A 15,965-nucleotide genomic window follows, 5' to 3' on the forward strand; every position below is an offset into this window, starting at 1 on the left:
CAGCAGGAACTAGTGTCTCAGATTATGAACTTCTTAGGGACAACAGTTTTAGAAGTGATAATCTCCACTCCTTTTTCTGTCAGTTGTTTGATTAGTCACCCAGGCAGCTGCTTCCAGGAAATGTGAAAAGACACCATTATATGGTAACTTGCCTGAACAAACTAGCTGGTAAGGAGGAGCAACAGCCATTAATGCACCCTCAATATTGTTTCTGCCCTGGTAAATCATCAACTTCACTACAGCTGCTCATGATTTGCTAGAGAACATGAAAAGCTCGTTTGAAGGGAAGCACAGCAGATTTCTTTTGTGGTTTTTGGTGGTTTTTTGCATTCAAGATGGTGTACTTGATATATATTTATCACACAAGATTAAAAAGATTACCATTGACTAAATATATAGTTTTCCCATATACACACATTTTAGGTAATATGGAAAGAAAAGTCAATGATGTGTGTCTATAGGAGAAAACATTAGCTGGCAGTTGCCCAAAACCAAAAAGTTTTCCATATCTTCAACAGAAAACAATTTTTTTAACTTTTGAATAAAAACACTTTTGCAAAGATTTTCATTTCAGTTTTCTGAAAGCCACAAACCAGCTTTTCAAGGACAGCATAAAACCACTTTGAACCAGGGTTTAAAACATCCATTTTGAGTGTATTGTTTAAAATGGACTATGAATTCACAGCCAATTAACTGAAACATATCCCTCTTAAATGAAATTTCCTGTGTACACAGTCCAATCATACCTCTGGGACAAGAGATACACTCAGCAATTAATCAGAACATTATTCAGCCCTTTTGGTGTTTACCACCTTCCTTCAGGCAATGAACTCCAGAGCCAGGGAGATAAGCATGGAACAGGAGAGAACAGAGAACAGGCAGGAGCCTGCAGAGGAACTGAATGCACTGCCTGAGTGTTTCACTGCCTTTATGTTCATGGCTGACAAAGAGTGACCCAGTAAGACTCTGTTTGAATCTATGAAGAGAAGAAATAATCTCTGCTATGTTGACACCTGCCTCAGATTGAGCAGCATATGCAAAATATTTTCTCTGCATTCATTGACTGAGAAGGAGAGAACACAGGATTAGTTTGGCAGTGCATTGTATGAGGACTTGAGCATGTAACTCACCCTGACTCCAGGTCAAATACAGCAAGGAGCACTTGCTCCTCTGCAGTGTTTACTGGCATGTCCCAACTGCATTTACAACTTGCAGTGCCAGTTTTATCCCCAGGAAGATGGGCTGTATCTAAATGAGCATTCCATGGACCCCTTCTGCTACTCCTTACTCTCACATAATCCCAGATCACTCTGAGGTAGATTGAGTAGAATTTAGCCCCTTTTTCCAAAAACCAAGCCTTTAATAGGGTATGATGGGTCTGCCACTCCTCTCATGCTGCAGCAAGACACACATTACTTCATTTAAATCATTGTAGAGCTTAATGTCACATTAGTGTACGGAGCTGATGGAACCCCTTTCATTGCCCTGCTCCAACAGTGCACTTGGAGAGGAGATGGAAATCCAGCCCATCACTGTTGAGAGCTATCCAGGACATCAGCCTCAGAGGAGGCTGAAATCAGAAGTCACAGTTCTTGTAACTTCAGACTCTGGCAAGAAACAGTGATAAATAATACTCAGCTATTGCTCACACTCAGATAAGTGTAGAATGAGACAAATGTGGCCAGTGTGTTTTTGTGATTCCAGGTAGACAACTTTTTTGATGAGTGATTTGTTTAAACCAGACTCCCTATTTTGAGCACTCTCCTTCCCCAGGGAATAACATTGTGTCCATCCAGACTCTGGTTTGGCAATAGAGTTCCATCTTTAGACATTTGCAAAGCATAAAATCAGTTTTAAAACTGATGGTATTACATGCACACAATGGAAACTGGGAGGAGTATCCAGCTTCAGCACTTTCTAACCAGGTCTGTCATCGAGCTGACCCTGGACCTCTTACACTTCCCCACTGTGCCAGCAGTGTTCCACACCTTGGGAATGCTTTGGTGTTCAGAGCCCTGCCTCAATTGTACCTGGTGTTTGTAATCCTGGGGCAGGGAAAGATAAAGTCTGGCTGAGGAGTATGCAAAACTGCTCTTGAGAGAGGGCCAAGCTGCAGGCCTGGAGCTGCTGGTGCTGTGCAAGCTGATTCTGACCTTCATTCCAAAGCCATATCTTTGCATAAACCTGCTGTGCTCTGACAGTTTTGGAGTGTACCCTGCTTTAAGCTAATAAAGGCTTTTAGATAACATTTCTTAAAGACTTTAGTCAACACCATATCAGGGACGATAAACAGAATTAAGAATTAATATTCCTAATTCAAAATGAAATCAGTTGATCTGCAAAATAAAGCAAATTGTACTTCTCACCAGGGATCTGCAGTATCCCTAAAAGGCAGGGAACTTTGACCAAAAGGAAATTTTGATACTAGTCAAGTGAGAATGGCCTGTGAAGAAGAGTCTGTGAAATTTTTTCCTACAAGCATTTTCCCACTATTTCCATTAAAAAACATGCTGTTACTTCAACCTCACTGATGATTCTGGAATACTGCCCGTAGGAACAATGTTAGATCTATTTGGGTCACAACCTGTAATTCTATATGGACACCTCTCACAAGTTCAGTGAAATGCCTGAGTGTGCTGGAACTGTTCACTTTGCCTAGGGTGTGTATGTAGACACAGGGGGAACATACTGCCTACACAAATAGTGTCACTTTCATACAACACTGTCATTAACACCTCAGAAAAACAATTAATGAATTGTAGTTTTCCACATCTTTGTTCTTTCAGGTCTTGGTTTCAGAGCAGAGTTAGATTGGACAGAGGGCAGGTACTCCTTGAGAACTACTATACTTACCCAGAGCAGATGAGATACTGCAGTTCCTAACACACTCAGGGCCCAAGGCTCAGACTGCCATCCAGGCTCTGCAGTGAACACAATTCCACCTCCCCTCTCCCTCAGCAGACAACAAGTTTGGGATTATGAGGCCACTTCTACTCCATAATGCTGCTAGGAGCAATTGATGCTACTGAAGTCAGTAAAATCAGTCAATGTTAAATCAGCAATTTTTATTTGGGAGGAAATGCTGCATTCCTTAGAAACATTTATCTTAACTGTGCCTATCATTTGGCAAACCATTTTTTTTACTATTTAGTAAAAGGGGAACTCCTTGATCCCAAATAGGAACCCCCCAAGCACTGAGGCCAGCAGGTATTCTTTACTTCCTCCCTGATATAAAATTTAAAAAACCAAGATAGTCCATGACAATGCCTCCAAAGCTGATGACACAAACAAGAACAGCATGGCTGCTCTAATTGCATGTGTGATGACTCTGCTCTGTTCTTGTACTGCATCCTCATGGCTTTCAAGTTCACTGCCAACAGATCAGGTGCCTTGTTTGCTTAGACCTTTGTCTTGTGAATTCATTTCAGTCCTCTGCCAGATTCTGTATCTGGAAACTTCTGCAGCCACTCACTTTTTCCAATGACAGGTCCATCCTTGTCATAAACTTTTACTGAGCTGCTTATTAATGCTATCACAAATTATCAGTGCTTCACTTAATACCATTATTCACTGTGCATGACTTAGCATTTTTTCACAAAATTGTCATTTGATGGTCAACGGTCTCGCTTTTGTTTTTGCAATTGCATCAGTTTGTGCTTGGAGTATCCACAAAGATTTAGCTACTGTCAATTACACAATTAAAAATACCATTTCTGAAAAGCTTGTTTTTTAAGGACCTTTAGAACTATGTATTCAAATGTACTGTGCTTTCATTTCTGCTTTCTTGGGGGAGGAGGCAAGAAAAGGGGTGACACTGCTTGGCTTTAATCAGAAATCAAATATATTCTGAGTACCAAACAAAGCAGCAAGATCTTTTGTTATTAAACTAACAATTGTTTCTTTATCACAGATCTATTATTATTCAGGAGGCCAATCTTACTCCTATGGAGCATTTAAGAACAGGATAACAGCTTCAACAAGTCCAGGGAATGCATCAATAACAATCTCCAACATGCAGCCCTCAGACACTGGTTCCTACACCTGTGAAGTTTTCAGCCCTCAGGGTGATGCTGCACAGAGTCAAAAATCTGTGATTGTCAATGTGCTGGGTAAGTGCCTCCCCTCTCTATTGCTGTATTGTCTTTTCATCCCATATTATGAAACATTGAATTCACAGCTCAAAATAGGTAGGGCCAGAGGGAATAACAGGCTGTGGTAAACAAGGCCCATGATGCAGAGGGAGCTCCCTGAGTCACTGCTGCAGCATTTCCAAGGGCTCTGGAGGCAGCAGAGCCTGGCTGCCCTCTAGCTTCCAGCCACAGCTGACCTGCTCCCACTCCACGGCTGCCCTTGCCTCAGCTGCAGCAAACCTCACTCTCCCTCCACTGCCCGTCAGAGTCCCTTTGTGCTCTCAAAAAGTTCCCTTCTGTAAGCAGGTAACAGGGTGGCTAGAATTACCCAGCTTCGCTCCATTTTTCATACTGGAAATCAAAGTGATACTAGTTTTGGTTAAAATAAAACATCATTTTAGCTGGGAGTGACAACTTCTCACTGAAACCGCTACACGCAGGACCAGCACAGTCCAAAACTTTGCTAATTGTACCTAATCTTAATCATGGTGCTTTGCATAAATCTAGGGAGAGGCAACAGCACAGCCCAAGAGTTCTGACTCACATACATTCCCCAAACCTCTAGAAACTTAGTATTTGTTGAATGAAAGTAGTACAAAGTCTGTTTTGTGTGAAAGAAAGCAATAATTCAACCATGAACAGGCAGAGCAGAAGGGATGAAAAGCAGATGAACTTGGCATCACTTGCCCATCTTCCAGGGATAAGAAAAAATAATCTTTCCATGGATTTCCTGAAAAACCAAAGTACTACTGATAATTCTAATCTAAAATTCCCGAAACAAATAGTAAATCTTGGAGCAGTTGAATAAAAGATTACATTTTCTATATGAAAACCAAGAAAAGTTGTTGGTTTGGGCTGCTTTCATTGCTGGTAATTTTCCTTGACAGCACTCTAAAGAACCACAAAAGCATTTCTGGAGGTAGGAAATTAAAAACAATGGGTGTAAGTGAAGACAGAATCTTCCCTTTTGTGCAAAGTGAGGACATTATATGAAAATGGATACATTTTTAACAGAACTATAGCTGATTTATTTCCTTCACAACTGTTAATATACTGAAATAATTGGGCCTTGATCCTCTCCCTCTCTGTGGAAAAGATCCTGCCATGGCTCTAAATAAAATGATGTTGCTATGTGGCAGAATGGTGTATGGAGAATAGTGAGTAGTAGTGAGTGAAAAGAATTGATAGTTGTAGTTTCAACACCTCCCTAGCAGTTAATATGCAAATGAAAGATAATAAAACTCTATCCTAGGCCATGTACATATATTTAATATTACTCAATTTTTTTTTATGGGAGAGGCTTGGTCAGTTGCATGAACGAGACTCTGCTTTTGGATGGAAATCTGTAGAGGGGGTTCATCTCTTTGCTCACAACAGCTCGGTACTAGAACTGGAGGTGGATGTTTGCAGCCCAGGTGTTCACTCCTGATGTGTCTGTTCTTATTTTACAGTCAAACCATCAAAACCTTTCTGCAAAGTAGAAGGAACCCCTGAAAAAGGCCATCTGATCTACCTCCTATGCAACTGTGAAGAGGGGTTGCCTCGCCCCACCTACCACTGGTACAAGGTCGATGAGAACACCCTCAAGCCTGTGACAGAACAACTTGGTATGTAACCACAGGACTAACACACCATGTTCAGGATCTGAAATTCCAGCATTCCAAATGCTGTGTATCACACAGGCTAATTAAAATTAATCCTCCTCTTTCAATAGTCAATGTCAGAATCATATTTTTACTTATTCAAATCAACTGACAGCTGTCAAAACCACAGGATGCCTTTTCTATTTAATGTATTAAAAAAAAAGTTGAATTCCTGTCCATGTCTTTAAATTGTTAAAATGAGAAAAATATGTATGTCTTTACATCTCTCTTCCCTTGAAACTTTGAATGAATTCAAGTTGAATCAATTTGTCATTCAAGTACTAGCACATCCTTCCCTCCCAGAAATTTTCTGGACCTGTTACACTTTCATTTGTGGAGTTACACAGACAATCACAGTATCAGTGTGGGTAAAACATCAGCCAGACTGGTTGGCAGAGCAGGGGTTTCTAATACACCCCTAAAGAATCCACTGGAGCAATTTTCAAGGAAGGTAAATGTTTTATTTTAAAGAATATTAAAAAACCACACAAATAAATCAGTAATTGGTCAACCCTTTTTCTAATACCTGAATACCTCTGTATTACCCACTAGAGAGAACTGTTTGCCTCTACAGAATAAAAACAGTAATGTGTACCCGCTCCCCACTTGTCACAGATCCAAACTCTGGCATCCTTTACATTGGCAACCTCACCACCTTTGAAACTGGCTACTATCGGTGCATAGCCAGCAACCTGCTGGGGAACAGCACCTGTGAGCTGGACCTAACAGCAAAACGTGAGTAAAACACACCAAAGCAATCACACCTTTGATGGAGGACATGCACAGCTTGCAGGAAAATTCTTCAACAACTTTGAAGATTAGATTTTTTTTTCCAAGTAAGAACAGAACAGGATTTGGAGAGCTCTGGAGTTTTCATGCAGACCTGCCCAGGCTTTACGACAACCTAGAAAACTGATTTAACATCCTCACCTTAATTTACTGCAAGGAGCAGGAGCTGGACCTGGTTCTGACTGCAGAGTCTTTACTGAGAATAGACAGACAAGTAGTTTTGAGCAGTTTCTTCCAGCCAACCGTCCCACTGAGGCCTCCCCACCCCAGAAAATACAACCATCAGTGAAATGTGGCAGTACAAGGACTGGGGCACTGGAGATGTGACCACTAGCTGAAAGGCAGAAATAAAGGCAGCCTGGATTTCAGGATGTGTTTGCAATGATTGAAAAGCAAAGGCTTTAACCTACTGTCGGTATTACAGCCCAATGATTCCCTTAGCCAGGCACAAACAGGGAGTTTGTTGGGATGGGGAGCTACCCAATGAGAGAGGAGGCAGCTAAGACCACCTGAGCACAGAGCTCTCACTTTCCTGGAGCATCTTTGGCCACCATCCTGCAAAGAGTTCTTTGAATCCTATCCCTTCTTTCTGCTAAAGGCTCCTGCAATAAATTTCCATGGGATTTTGCTATACTGCTACTTCTTTAAAAGTCAAGTAATCTTTTTCTTTCCTTTGCAGATTCAGATGGGGGTATTGTTGCTGGAGCACTGATTGGAGCAATTCTGGCAGCTGCTATAATCTGCATTATTGTCTGGGTCTTTACCAAGAAGGCAAAAAATAGGAAGTCACCAAATAATGAGATGCAGTAAGAATTTCTGTTTACTTCATTTTAAGACAATTATTTCTGTAAAGCACTGCTGCTAATTCAGAACTAAAGTAAAATGCATAATACAAGTTTTGAGAAAACTTCCAGAGTGAACATCTGCTTTTGGGGGACTTTTTACCTGTTGCTCTTTTAGCAGAAAGTGCCATTGCCCTCTTCCCTGTTTTAACAGGCAGCTTCCACTTAGTATCTGAAACAGTGAAGTAAATGTTTTTAAACAACACAAACTAAAGTGACAAGTTATAAAAACAGCTCTTTAGAGTTAAAGTTAATGGGGTCTGTTAAATGCAGGTGGAGGAAGTAAAAAAGAAAGAGCAGCTAAGGGTCACCTCAGGAAATTTACTGAAATTTAAACACAGAGGGCTCAGGTCAGTGCTATCTGAAATTACAGGACACACACTTGGGATACTCCCAGGCATCTCAGATTGCAGGAAACAAAAGGTTTAGACAACAGAACGGAGCCCAGAATGTCCATTTTGATCCTGCCCTGGAGATGTTTTCTTCTCTGTGCTTTGGTCACTCATTTTTCCCTTAAATTGCCAAATCTTCAGAATAGGGATAATCTCATGCACTATACAGGCTGTATTCAGCCCATTGATGTAAAATGCTAAATAACTACATATAGTTGAGGCCAGAAAAAAAACCTGTGACTTCCCTGTAGCACAGGTTTAAGACTCCCTAATACAGAATTCTGCTAGCCCAGACCAGTGATCAGTCGCTCATGCACCTGATTTCTGCTTTCAATTGATGTAGCATTAACACCTAGTTTTGTACTTGGATCCTAATAAATCTTACTGCATTGAATTAATCCACTAGCATCTGATATTTTTTACCATGTGAAAGTGCTTCAGTATTGGGAGTTGGTTTATTATCGTTTTGATAAGACAAAAGGAATTAATACCTGTTACTAAAAATATTTTTCTAGCTTTCCATATTTTCTAAAATACTAAATATATTTTATATTACCTTTCCAGATTTCAGTCTTTTCATAATTCTTTTCTGACTGAACTCTATTTTTCATGCCCTTCAATGGGATACCAGATCTACATGGAATTTCCCAGAAAGTTCACATGAAGCAGCAAATTTTGCTATCACTCCTCAGATGCTGCCAGCACTCAGTTTCCCTTTCCACTTCCCTGGCATAACATTTAAACATACTAACATCTATTTTGTTCTAATGGTATCACTTAAACCATCAATGCAGATGTCTTTCTAGCTAATATGCTGTCAGTCTTTCTGTCTCAGCATCTCAGCATGTATTGTAACCTGTTCACACAATCTTGAAACTGTCATCATAACATCAGAGTCACTGTTCAGATAGCAAATACAAAGATTCATTATTTTGAAAGACTGTAGTGTACATGGGATTTCAGCATGTGAGATCACAATCCTAATCCTGTCTTTCTGCAGAGAAATGGTTCAGAAACAATCCAATGCAGACTATGTTCAGGTACCCAATGAAGAAAACATTCCTGTGACCACAGTTCCATCGAGCAATGCAACAAATGAATACCCAAGTGTTGATGAAACAGCACCTCCTGCAACACCTGAAAATGATGAGAAGCAAGAAGCAGAAAAAGAAGAAACAGCCTAGAGTTTATAATAGAGTTTTCTTTGTCACCTTTGGACCCCTTTGTACAAAAATTGTTGTCATTGAATTAACACAGGAGCATGACTAAAACTCGGATTCAAGGCATTTCTATTGTGACCCACTGGGGCGGATCAAAAAGGGTCTGTTACACAGGCACTTCATAAATAGCAGAAGATTTGGCCTTCAAAGTGAACCAAATTTCTTTTATTATCTAGTTATACTGTACAAAAATTTAAGTATGAAAAGAGTATCATCAACATCAACCTATTTTGCAAAACTAATTAGGAAATGGCATGAAGAATTTGTCAAAGTAAGAGCTTTCCAGTGAATTACCAGTAATGCTGTGTGCACAGAGTTCAGAACCACAGCAGCCTTGTCCAGAAACAGTGTTAGCCAGCCTGCTTCACGTGCACCAAGTAATCATGGCCAGTACATTGCAGTGCTTCAAGGAACTGATTTTGCACATCAGAAGTAAAAAGAGGTTACATTAATGTCATCAGAATGCTGAAACATCTGTTAACATCTTAACAGATGTTAAGACTTGAGTCAAGGAAATCCTGTGGGTCTGAATTCCACCTAAGCTAAAAAAAAAAAAAATCCTGGAAAATTTTATCCTGTTGCTGCCTAACATGGAGAACATTCTGTTAACAGTAACCTTCTTGGCCTAAAGCTCCCAAGGGTGCCAGTGTTCCAGAATTGTCTGTTTCAGCAATTCAGGTTTTCTTTTTAATGGAATTGGCATTTGGGTACCCAGTTCAGACACAAATGACTGTTGTACACAACAGGAGCTGGAGATCTAAATCCTTTGCAAGGCTGTTCCAATAGGCATGCACAGCAGCACATTCCTCATGACACACAGATATAGCTGCTTTCAAAACTTAGGAGTCATACTGCCTTCTGTACAACACATGAGTTTTGATTGCTTCCTCTGTCTGAGACGATTTAAATCTCTTTCCAGGCTAGTCCTACCCACTAAGCAACAAACTCAGGCTATTTTTCTCCTGGTCTCTTATCCCAGTGTAACAATCCATCTTCTATAGGTGAAAGCATCAAGAGGGAAGTACGTGGTGCAAAGCATACCAGCAATGACACTGAGAGCCAGCAGTTGAGCCATGAGTGCCCTCTTGGAAGAAGAAAAGGGAATTGAACCATACACACCTGGGTCACCAGACAATCCTTCTCCCTGGGCCTCATTTCTAAGGTTACACAAACTCAGTTTTTCATAAAGGCAAAGATAATACTCCCAGAAAAGCTCAAGGACCATGGGGCTCAGGCAAATGCAGACCCACAGCCTTGCTGATACAGGCAGACACTGCTTCAGTCTCATGCACTGCAGGAAAACATATCTGGCTCAGGGATCTTGAGTTTTTTGGCACTTAAGTCTTTCATAGGATCTAATATTCATAAATCCTTTGGTGACTGTTCCTAGACTAGAAACTTTAGTTATATGCAACATTTAAGATTTCTGGGCTAAAACTTTCAGCTTCAGTTCCTATAGCTCTAAGTACATTTTTCAAAATAGTGAGTTATAAAAAAAGATATATATAAAAGGAAAAAAATATGCGGCAAAATTTAAGGATGTAAGGCATGAGATCCTAGTTAATATTTATTTGGATCTTCAAGCATAATTGTATTCATTGCTCTTTCCTCAGTTTTCTGACTTCCAAATATTTTTCTTTGATAGGCATGTCACATCAAAATGTTAGCTACATTCCAGACTAAAATAGCATTAATGGTATTCTTCTAACACTATTTTAGCCAAAAACCTCTTTGTGCCAGTCTGTGAGGGTCACACCCTGCTAGTACCAATACTGCCACATTGTAGCAGTGGATCCTCAGACTCCTCTTTTCCCAAAATATCCAGGGTAAATCCCAAATTGGGATCTATACAGAAACCTCCTTAACCAGGCAGCTGTTATTGACTCTGTGCCAGGCCAAATTCCTCCCTCACATCCTGCCATCCAGGTTAAGCAGCTTACTGAAAATATCTGATATTGACAGCCAATTTGTGCAAACCTACAGGATGATGACATTAAACAGACTCAGAAACAGCAAAGGAACAGTCAGTACTACCTGCTGCTCTTTGGGTACTATTTCTTACTGAAGGTGTTTCCTGATGATATAATTCAAATCAATTATTGGTCCAAAGGCTTGGCTGACAGCAATAATTTAAAATACTTTATCTGACATTCCTAAGCCTTCTTTTATTCTTGCCCTTCATAGGAAAAGATTAATGGCTTCATGTCACTGCTATAGCTGCATTAGTTCTTTCAAAGCCATTTCCTGCATGTATGTGTTTTTGTCACATTGATCTTACTGCTACACCTTTCCAGCTTCCACATCTCTCCAGCAGCACTACTGTGATTCAAGAGGGGATTCTATAATGTGGTTATATTTCTTTTAATCTTTTCTTCATCTCACTTCCCACATTTATCTGCTGGTATTCCTTACCTAACTTGCTACAGTAAGACAGGAGCTTATACTGGTGAAATTGTCACTAACTTCTATAGATGGTACAGCCTTCCTAGAACACCACAGGTTTTATATTAGTTCAAAAAGTAGAAATTGCTCAAGTTATGTCTAAGTTTTCACATAAAAGAAAGGAACAATTCACCACATTCTTGACTAATGACTCCTCTCATACGTCTAACCACCAGTGAGTAACAGATGGTAGTAAAAAGGCAAAATAAGAAGCAAAACAGGCTGCTGGGAGCAAGGAGATAAGGAAAATAACATGTATTTGGACTTTCTTACCATAGTGTGGTGTTTTCTATAAGCCTTCTGGCAGATGTTTGTTCTCATTTTGGTGTTTATCTAAAGTTTATTGAGAAGGATGAGGCACCATTCCCAGCTCCCCACTGATACTCTTGGCAAAGCACAAGTCCAATTAGGTACTGATCCACAGTGTGTAGCTCTACAACCCTGCAGAGATATGCAGGATGCACAAAGATTTTTCAGAATAAGCTTTAGGTATTCCAACAGTCTGTGCTGCATGGCCCATTTATCTTCTCTTAGGGAGTATGGATCATTAATATGGACACCAGAAACTAAGCCAACATTCAAGCCACCATCTCGTAAGGAAGCAGATTTACAAAGCTACAGAGCAGGGTTTTGCAGGGTTTTTGCTATACAAAAACCAAGAATGAACACAGAACTCTTAGCTCTGTTTTGATTAGAACTCAAATCAAATTTTCAGCCATGCCTGTGCAACGTATAAGAAACATTTACTCAGTCAGATTCCTCCTTCAATCAAGGTCTGCATGGCCAGAGTTTACTGTACAGGCAAGTTATTCCTCCTGCTCTTAATAAGTCCTCTCAGTGAAATTTAACCTGCATTTTGTGTTCTAAGATACATTTAAAGGTGAAGGTATTTGTTGGTTGTAAGTGTCTGTCTTGCTTGCCAAAATAAAGTGCATTACCTTAACCCCTACAAGTCCAACTGTAGAAACTGCCAGCTTGCATTTCACCCTTTCCTTGAGGCTGAAGAGCAAACATGTTGCATTTCCATACTGTGTAATGGATGGCAGGGTTTCATCTTGTTGTTCACACCCCAAACATACAAGCTACTTAGAAAATACTGGTTTTCTTACATGTCAGTTTAATAAAGTTTTATAATACCAAAGACTGTTGTTTAGGAAAGTTCTTTATTTCACAGAATTTCATTCTTTGTTCAAGTGGAAATCTAACCACTGGTGTCAAAATTATCTTAACAACAACAGGACAGGAGGTCACTTTTCATGTTCTACCTTCTTAGCTCTGCCTTGTAATAACTTAATATCAGGATTTGCTATGAGTAAATAAAAGTTAAACCAGGCTTCTGTTATAAAATAAGATGGTAAACTGCAAGTGTCAGTGCTGCATATGGGAGTCAAAGAGAACAGAAAAAGAAACCTTCAAAAGGAACAAGAAGAAAAAATATTAAAGTTGAAGTACATCCCAGAGGAGTATCCAGAGCCATCCATTATAAAACAGTGTATTTGCAGAGGTAACTCTGAAACTGTGCCTGCATTCTGCAAGCAGTCCAGTGCACTTCATCAAATACATGTATTTAAAGACTCAGAGAAAAACAGGTTAACAGCCAGTAACAACAGAAAAGCTTTAAACACTCTCAGATTTCACTTAATACACCAAGAGTAGCAAAAATGGATACAATTATCTAAGTAACTAAGCAAACTGCATTCTACAAAGAGAAATACAGTGTAGCCTAGAATCATCGGGAGCAAGACAATCAGTACCCACAAAACACAGACAAAACCCCCCACAGAAATCACAAAGGCTAAGAGAAAAAACCAAAGATTCTAGAAGAAAACAAAAATTGGCTTTAAATGGTTAAAACATTTTTGGTCCTGTTTCTTGAAAGAAATAATTCTAAATTGGGATCTGAAGTAGAAGGAATACCACATTTATACACATCACACTGTAAACTGAAAGAAAACTGCAAGATATTGAAAAATACTTTAAAGTCAGTGAACGATTTAATTAACAGGAAGTACAAAGAGTTTTGGCACTGCACTTGAAGGACAGCTTCAATAAAAACATTTCATTACCATGCTGATACCACACATGACATCCCAGATGAACTATCAAAATATGAAGTTTGCAATCCTAAGCAGAAGTGCAACAGGAGACAGACTCAAGTGAAGCCCCCTCTAGCCTTCCACCATTCTTTTAAGGATGGCTCCCAGGCCTCCCTTTGCCACTTTCAGAGGGGTCAGATCTTCTTTATTCTCAATGTGAATACTTGCACCATGAGACACGAGCAGCTTTGCCTCCTCCACTCTCTCTTCATCGCAGGCTAAATGACTGCAGTGAGAACAAGAAACCCAGAGCCACTGTTAAACTGTCCAAGCTTGTAAAGAGCAATAATTACACCTTGTCAAAATGACAGTGTCAATGTTGGGGGGAGATACATCTGAAAACAACAAATCCACAAGCAGCCAACTACCTAGACAGATTCCAAAGCTTGCTGTCCAGTCCCTCTGCTGTCATTAAGCAACTCAAGAACATTCCTCCTGCTGCTCTCCTTGCAATGTTAAGACAGTTCTTTGGGTTAGGATTTGGCTCTGCAGTCAGCAAAGCTAAAGAGAACATAATCCATGGTGAGAATGGAAAATGGCAATCTCTATTAAATTGAAGGTGAGAAATAAATTGTCTGATGCTAAAAAATAAGGAGTTACTGCAAATGCAGCAAACGCTTTTTTCCATTTGGCAGTGTCCTAGGAAGAACTGTGTGCATTCCAGGGCCATACTGGGGTTTATGTACAGCTAAAACTTACTGCTTGATCTTATTCACAGCACAATCTGGATTCCACTGTGGTTTTGACAGCAACTTCAAAGTAGCTGTAACCCTTACAGATTCAAATTGATCTCTAAGGTGACAATAAACACCAGGCTGATTGTACTTCAATTGCAACTTATTTTCTTTAGAAAGGTGAAGAAAAGCTTCTGAAATGAGTTCTTGCTTGGCAGGACAGAGTAGACCAGCCTGCAAGACCAGTTTCCTCTGATGTCATTAGCTCACTTTCTACCCTGTAGCAACAACTAATGTATTCCAGATTAATAAAAAACGTGTTCTACACTCTAAGTGGATGCAGTAACACAAGTTAAAGTATGCATGTACAGACCACTATGGCAAAATACTAAGTATGACTTTCTGAAATACTTTTTAATTGCACAGGGATGTGAAGTAAGAGTGTATTTTGAAGCAACAAAAAATTAAAGAAAGAAAAAGACATTGAAGTGATGGACATTTCACAGAGATTACGCTATATTAAGGAAAATAAAAATAATAAATTACTTACAGAGGAGTATTCCCTTCAGAGTCCCGTATATCCAAAGTTGCATTGTGCTGCACAAGGATCTGTACCATTTTTAGGTTTCCTTTGGCTGCTGCTCTGTGTAACGGGGTGGATTCAAAATGATCTGTTGCATCTGGATCTGCTCCATTCTCCAAAAGCATGATTGCAATCTGAGCATGTTGAGAGAGAAAGGAGCAGGGGAGGAGGATGCGGGCTTAATATACCTAAATCCTTCTTCCAAGAACACCACCAGCTCCAGTAGGTAAACTTAGGTAAACATACCTCCTGCTTATTTTTGGAGGCTGCATAATGCAGGGGCGTGCAGCCATTCTGATTGACAGCATTTACATGAGCACCCTTAGCAATGAGGGCTTTCACAATTTCATCACGGCCTGCTGAAGCAGCAATGTGTAGGGGAGTCCAACCAGCCTACAGAGGCAAGAAGAAATCCACATTATTCAAACCACGAGTTTCAGGCAGAAAAACATGATAATGTATAAGCCAGACAAACCTGAACCACTCACACTGCTCATATTCTTACCAGTGCAAAGCTAAAATATTACTGATTTTCACTAGATGCAAGGCTCATGTCTTCGTACATACCTGCATTCAGTACCTGGAAAAAGCTGCCAGTTAAATGACAGAAATCACTTCTGCTAGGCAGTTATGCATGGTATCTTTGCAGAAGACTTTGTCCCTGCAGAATTTACACTAATGCCTTTTTAAGAACAAACAGCAGTAGTAGAAAAGGGTGTTAACAACTTTTTCTATATCCTACTCTCTAAACTGATGAGACAAGTTCTTCTTTAAGGATGCTTTATAATGGATACAAATATTTCAACTCTTCCTCTAGAACAGGAGCAGGCCATCTCCTTTCCAACTGTGAAATCACTGAACCTGCACCTGCTTTATTACTGCCTTCCCCAGTGTGAGAGATCTTCAGGCTGCCTCATGATTTGGCATAACATATTTGAGAGATCACACAGAGATAAAGGCAATGCGAAAGCACCAAGAACTACCCAAACACCCGTGGTTTTGCAACTTCCTTCATAAATACAGCTCTCTTAAAATTCCAGGACAATAAGCAAGTCTGAAATCTCCTCCTCACACCTATTTCTAAATGTGGAACACTTCACCCTGCCTGCCCAGCGCACCCAGAGCAGCCGGGACCAGCCCAAGTGCCAGATCCC

General features: G+C 40.0%; 2 protein-coding genes across 3 annotated transcripts in view; one reads left to right on the forward strand and one right to left on the reverse strand.

Moving 5' to 3' along the window:
- The window catches only part of VSIG1 (V-set and immunoglobulin domain containing 1), a 21,633-nt gene extending 11,692 nt beyond the window's left edge, over positions 1-9,941 (forward strand). For both annotated transcript variants that reach the window (XM_005419824.2, XM_005419825.2), the window contains 5 exons: positions 3,911-4,109; positions 5,582-5,737; positions 6,389-6,508; positions 7,242-7,368; positions 8,797-9,941. In XM_005419824.2, coding sequence (XP_005419881.1) covers positions 3,911-4,109; positions 5,582-5,737; positions 6,389-6,508; positions 7,242-7,368; positions 8,797-8,980 — 786 coding nt within the window. In that variant the 3' untranslated portion in view covers positions 8,981-9,941. The remainder of the gene's footprint in view (positions 1-3,910; positions 4,110-5,581; positions 5,738-6,388; positions 6,509-7,241; positions 7,369-8,796) is intronic.
- Positions 9,942-12,555: 2,614 nt separating this feature from the next.
- Positions 12,556-15,384, reverse strand: PSMD10 (proteasome 26S subunit, non-ATPase 10). The gene is made up of 4 exons (XM_005419915.1): positions 15,379-15,384; positions 15,058-15,204; positions 14,779-14,945; positions 12,556-13,780 (listed from the first exon to the last, which is right to left on the reverse strand). The coding sequence occupies exons 1-4, from the start codon at positions 15,382-15,384 to the stop codon at positions 13,627-13,629; spliced, it is 474 nt and encodes a 157-aa protein (XP_005419972.1). The 3' UTR covers positions 12,556-13,626.
- Between the last annotated feature and the right edge of the window lie 581 nt (positions 15,385-15,965).

Source organism: Geospiza fortis, unplaced genomic scaffold, assembly GCF_000277835.1.
Source record: "Geospiza fortis unplaced genomic scaffold, GeoFor_1.0 scaffold157, whole genome shotgun sequence".
Lineage (NCBI taxonomy): Eukaryota > Metazoa > Chordata > Aves > Passeriformes > Thraupidae > Geospiza > Geospiza fortis.

What these genes read in the sequence shown, in the direction of transcription:
- PSMD10 (XM_005419915.1), bottom strand. An exon ending in CCTCCAAAAATAAGCAGGAG is followed by an intron (nt 14,946 to 15,057) that starts GTATGTTTACCT and finishes CAACATGCTCAG; the next exon opens with ATTGCAATCATGCTTTTGGA. An exon ending in TCTGAAGGGAATACTCCTCT is followed by an intron (nt 13,781 to 14,778) that starts GTAAGTAATTTA and finishes TTCTCACTGCAG; the next exon opens with TCATTTAGCCTGCGATGAAG.